Source organism: Protopterus annectens, chromosome 10.part0, assembly GCF_019279795.1.
Source record: "Protopterus annectens isolate FY-2018-M chromosome 10.part0, PAN1.0, whole genome shotgun sequence".
In the NCBI taxonomy this organism is placed as follows: domain Eukaryota; kingdom Metazoa; phylum Chordata; order Ceratodontiformes; family Protopteridae; genus Protopterus; species Protopterus annectens.
The window spans coordinates 1,391,669,197-1,391,675,499 of NC_056744.1; the positions used below are offsets into that span (position 1 = coordinate 1,391,669,197).

A 6,303-nucleotide genomic window follows, 5' to 3' on the forward strand; every position below is an offset into this window, starting at 1 on the left:
TATATACACACACACACACACACACACACACACACACACACACACACACACACACACACACACTTTGTTACTCATATTTTTATGGGCTTTACCTCCCAACAAACACAGATACAAACACACAGACACATACAGACACACACACACACCTACACATACACACTTGCGTGTGCATGCACATATTTGTTACACATATTTTATGAGGTTTAACTTCTAACACACACTGACTGACACACACACACGCACACACGTGTGAGCCTTTCTTAAATATATACTTAAATATAGTATCTCTAAAGCCACACAAGCCTCATTTTCCAGGGATGTGTAACCTAGCAGTTAGAATACACTGTGAGCTGCTGATAACAAAGCTGACCATTTACATGTCAGTACTCATACTGTTACCTTAGCTTGTGTGTGCGAGTGTGTGCAGACACACACGTATTCGCACACACGCACTTTACATTTTTTCTTAATCCTTTAGCCATTCAAACGTGAGTTTCAGATATACACCTGAACACAGTGTTTTGGGAGATACATTGCTTGACAAAGACATTGACTAAATAATGGTGCTGAACTGTAATGTTTGCTTAAGAAGGGCAAGGATTGTACCTAATTGTTTCTACACAGCTTCTTGCAAAATTCAGCTTAAGATCTTATTAACCAGCATACAGCAGCTACAGTGTAGGGATGCGAAAATGTACACTAATATTTACTGAGTTTATCACATCTGGTTAAAAGAAAAGCTAAACTCTGCTGCTTTAATCTGTAAGCATTACAAATAAAACCTGCCTGATATTACTGTACTTCATATAATTCTGTTCCAGCACTCTGTAAATCAAATCTGAATCTCCTTAACCATAAACCATAAAACTTATCTCCACATATGTATGAGCACTGTTAGCAGGTTGGAATTAAAGAATGTCATAGTGAAATCAGAAACACACACACACACACACACACACACACACACACACACACACACACACACACACACACACAGCAGTTGCAGGAGCTTGGAATCGTTATACGTATTCAAGTTTCCTATCTGTTAGTAAAAACACATTCACCCTCAGTGCCAGTGAAGTATTCTAGGGAAGTCCCATCACTGCATTTCAGTACTGCCCGACCCTCTTAAGTATAAGGTTTCTTTCTGGCCACAAAAAGTGCAGATTTAAAGACCTAAGCTAAGCAGAGAAGCAAATGCATTTCTTGGGTAGAGAAAAATGGATATTCAGAGTTTCTACATTGCATCATAAATGTCAACAGACCAGTGTAAACACTGACACTGACTTGTTATAAACTGAAGAAAATAAACTATGATTGTATATGTTAGAGAGGCTTGTGAAGTGTATTTCCCACCTAAAGTGTAATCTAAACCAAAAAGAGAAAGCAAGCAAAATAGATGGGAGTGCTACAGTGACAAAGCCTACTGTGTGTTACACTCCACCGTGCTACTACCTGCCAAACACCACCTTAGTTATAGTAAACTGAAACTGACCAGGAAGTGATAAAAGTACACTTATTTTGCCCAGGAGTTCATTACCTCAAATTAATTTTTAAATGGCTAAAAGATTAAAAAATAGAAAATGTATAGCTCAAAATATAAAACTTGAGCTCTGACTGCATCAACAAAAAGGCACACACACACACTTTATTCCATCTGTTGAATCTAGTTACAGCATAAGCATGTATGTTATGTTTTATATGTAATGATATGCAGGTGCACATGTGTATGTGTATTGAATAATATTTAAAAAACATGTCAGAAGATAGTCTGTGTGCTCACACTCGTGTGTGTTTGAGAGAGAGAGAGAGTACGAATACACACACGCACAGAAGCTCGCACGTGTGTGTGCATTGGTGCGTGTGTGTGTGTGTGCGTGTGTGTGTGTGTGTGTGTTTAAGTTCCAGACTAAACCGCAGGAGTCCCCAAACTGAGCCAAAAAAAAAAATTCAAGAACCCCCCCCCCCCAAAAAAAAAGACAATTCATCCCTCCACTAGGATTGCAATGCCACCGCTCCTTCTTTAAGCAGGACAATTACCATCTGAGAATTTTGGTATAATGAATAAGGTGTTTGCCTTACAGACACAAGGTGCCTGGTTTGATTCTTCCATGCTACGCTTAAAATGGCCCATAAGGGCAGTTAGCCTAGTACTAATCTTGTTTGTCTTGTTTAACAGCTGTATCATATAAAACACAGCTGTTTTGTATCGAAAACGCCGAAGTACTTTGTGAAACAGCACCAACATTCAAATTCTATAATAACAAGATTTTATAATTGTGATTAAGTGAAGCCCAATCCTTTGGACATGTGGGAATGGTTTGTCTTGCAAAACTTCACATTTCCATAAAACACGTGTCCCACTTTGCGCGTTTGAATATCTGGCAACCCTACAATCCACCCCTTGTATATTATAAGTCTGAGATCGCTGAAGGGGGATTCACCCAGAAGCAGCCGTTTCAGACTTACTTTCTTAAATATACTTACGTTTTCACATTTCTGAGAATCGAACCTAAGTCCTTGAACATACATCTGGAGACCCAACCCCCTTAGTCACTCATTCAATCTAAAAACGAGACATGTTTCTGCTTGTGAGTCTTACAAAGAAGAAACTGTACTAAATAGCGACACTGAAGCTTTTTATTTTCCAGATTTAATAGCGGAACACACACTAAACCGCTAGTGACTAAATGGTATTATCACCAGCATCGTCATTCCCACGAAAATTATAATTCTATACTGAACTGGACCAAATGTCTAAATCATATTATTTGGACTGGATTTTAAGTTTTATGGGATCACTGTACAAGATCTAAGTGTGTAGATAGGAGGACCCAGACGGAGCTACCGAGGGGAGGGAGTAGCAACCCCTGTGAGAATGCGGAGTAACCAAAAGAAGGGGTGGGCACTTGTGTCTAAAACGGTTACATGACTTCAGTGTTGCCATGTCCTGAATCATGAATGTACTAGGCTTACTGGCCCTGACTTTTGTTTTTCCACTATTTTACTACTTCTTCAGTCATCCTCATCTGGATTCAGTTACAACTTGGGCCGGAGGAATTCACCTCAGGCTGTTAGTGCCTTACCAAAAACATGGAGAGGCTTGTAACACAAGTTACAGAAAGCGCTACGCACAACTATACTCTGCTGCAAAAATACGCATATACCCATTGCCGCTGCAAAATATTTAAAAATGAAAAAACTCGAGGATAATTCAGTAATATAACGTAATTTAAAGTAAAACACCGGAGAAAGCCTGGTAATGAATGGAAAGTACAGGACACACTATTACAGACTTGTTACTGCCTCTTTTAAACGGATTTTTATATGCAAAAAAATAGCTCCATTCTCTGGACTGTTACACAATGCTACTTTGTGTATGTGTATATGTGTGTGTGTGTACGCGCGCTTGCATGTACTGTTTAAAGGAAGGATTAGTATACAGGGACTGTTGCATTTTCCAGAAAAATTTCCCCGCAGAGCCCTGATCACCTTCCCCCACCCCCACCAGTCAGTATCAGACTTGGACACTTCCACAGTATGAGAACACATCTGCACTTCTTACAGAAAGCCCTGTCAGTAGCAGCTGCCTTGCAGGATACAACAAGTTCAGTTCTTACAGACAGACACGTCACAGCGCCTTCACAATTCTCCAACGGTTTAGCAGCTTAGCCAGGTGTACACTGTGACTACCTGTCTGTTCTTACAGTTACTAAAATGTGGCATGTGGGGCAACATTACCCTGGAGTAAGGCACGTCCTGATTACTCATTTTTGTAGGCAATGTATCACCACACAAGAAAGTGAAACAGTGTGCAGCTCTGTGCAGCAGCAGCAGCTTATTATTAATATCCACGGGCCACCAGGTATGATGGATATAAAGGTATGGTATACAGGTGAGACTCCTCACTACCCAAGGGTAGCAAGAACGTCTCGACAATGTCACTGTAAAAAATACATTTTATAAATAGTGTGACAAATTAAAAAAAATAAAGCACAAGAAGCAATGGGCAATAACACCACTGACATTAGCTATTCGTACACATACCATGAACACACTTATCTGTGAAGAAAGCTGCTTCAATAACTGTCAGGTAAAGGATATGCAAGTCCAAGTGACTTACAAACTACCGAGCTCATTAACATCATTTTAAATAAATGAGACTTGCTACGTATTCGAAAAAAAAGACAAGGAAAAACTCGCTGCTAGCCAGTGTTATAGGATAGGGGAACAACATGCTTTAATAAGCAGTTTGTTTTCATCTGAGAGTGGCATGCTACCAAAGTACCCCCCCCCCCCCCAAACACACACACACATACACAAATATCACCCCGACATTTCTTAACTGTTTTAAAAAGCAGTGTTTGGAAAATTCGCTAATCCGTCCTAGATGAAAAGATGAACGTCCTCCAAACACACCTATCTGTAAGTAACATGTTTTGCCCGGCATCTGTTTAATGACTACTTACTTGTATGCTGTGGGGGAAATGCGTCCACTCCTTGTCCTTGGGGCTCCTAAATACATCTGTATGCATTTGTCCGGGCAGCGAATAGATAACCGTAAACAGAAGCCAGTGCCAGATGCTGGTAAGTTAGATATTTCACATGCACTCAAATAAATATATAAATGTCGGAAATGATACAAGCAGATCTAGCCAGCTTTAACAACTTCGGTCCATGCTGGGAGAGAGTTCTATCATGCTTCAGTCCGGTAACCCAGAACCCGCTCAGCTTGTGGCTGCTCTGCAAATCAGTGCCTTCTTCATAATCACTGGCAGTTGTGTGTAATGTGTTTCCTGTAATTGTAAGTCTGCAGCACAACACTTGCCTTCAGTACAGAGACCTTAGATGGATAACAGATTGGTGCCCATTGCGCGGTCATGCACTAAGATTTACTAATCATTTTTGGCTCAAACACGGAGCCTGGAGTCAGCTTCCGTCCTCCGTTTACCTTCCCCCTCAACCTCCAGGATCTCCCGCTGCTGCTGCTGCTTCTGCAAAACCTGCCTTCTGCAGAAGGGAAAAGGGAAATGTTCGCTTTGCATTTACAACTTGCTGGTGTTAAGTTTCAATAGCTCCTCACTCGTGACATCACTGTGGCCACAGCTCAGACTGGGTTCAATCCACAGCGAAGCAACTTATCAGCTGTCATCGTTGTGGTGGCGGGTGGGCTGCACCTAAAGCCAAAGGGTACGCATCCAAAATGCAATGTGTGCTGCGTACTGGAAGGGTTACCTGCCCGTTTCCAAGAAATATTTAAATATGCTTTTTTTAACTTTTCAGAAAACATAAAAAAGCTTGTGCCAAAATACATTCATTTAGACAACACACACGTCATCTGGGAGTTAAATCTAGCAGTTTAACTAACGGGCATGTTAAAATTAGCACCATTATTCTTATCCTGGTGTCAATTTTTCTTCGACAAACCAAATGTATACAAAAAAAAAAAAAATCTCAGTATTGTATGATGGCAACTGGTTTACCAGCAATGGATGGCAAATGTTTTTACTGTATGGCTTCACTCCCCAATGTCCGTAGTACCCATCTATGTCAAGCAAAGTTCCTCATTAGCACTCTTCAAGAAAAATCTTGAGTGGATGGGAAATAGGAAATACTCCCCGGGGATCACTTCTGTGGCTCTGCTTGACAGGGGCACAGGAAATTAACTTTCTTGGGTCCGTAAGCCAGGGAACCTTGTTGGCTAGAGTTACTTAGGTCTTTCAGCCGATAGCCTAGTACCTACCTATGACCCTAGTGTCGTACTGGGTAACACATTTCACTGTACTTCTAACATAGGTGTGGCTCCCAAGGTAGACACTAGTTTTAATGGTACTTGTTTGAGAGGTTGAGGTGATGGTACGTGAAAACAGGGCACATGTTAATGGCACTAATCCAGTCCTCCCTCATAATATAACTGCCCTTGCAAATAAACTGTAGCAAAGCATGTCCATGCAGTTTTTTTTTCATTATTGCTGGAGAAAGTATGGTCTCACAATGTATTTTAACTTTTTAATTACAATATCACATTGTGAACTGTAAATTAATACATAACATCAGTTCAAAGGGAGGTTAATTGACATGGTTGTCACACTCGGTGTTTAGGAAATTCTATCCAGGTGTTTAGGAAATTCCATCTAGTATTGTGTAAAACTACTCAGGGCAGCCATGGTGGTGCAGCGGTTAGCGTTGCTGCCTCACAGCAAGAGGTTCTCTGGTTCGATTCTCGGCTGTGGTACCTTCTGTGTGGAGTCTGCATGTGCTCCCTGTGGTTGTGTGGGTTTCCTCTGGGTGCTCCGGTTTCAT

The 6,303-nt window shown here is 41.0% G+C and overlaps 1 protein-coding gene across 1 annotated transcript in view; it reads right to left on the reverse strand.

Annotated features, from left to right (window-relative positions):
• Positions 1 to 5,089, reverse strand: part of COL24A1 (collagen type XXIV alpha 1 chain) — a 3,617,818-nt gene extending 3,612,729 nt beyond the window's left edge. The window contains exon 1 of the mRNA XM_044086026.1: positions 4,470 to 5,089. Coding sequence (XP_043941961.1) covers positions 4,470 to 4,525 — 56 coding nt within the window. The 5' untranslated portion in view covers positions 4,526 to 5,089. The remainder of the gene's footprint in view (positions 1 to 4,469) is intronic.
• Between the last annotated feature and the right edge of the window lie 1,214 nt (positions 5,090 to 6,303).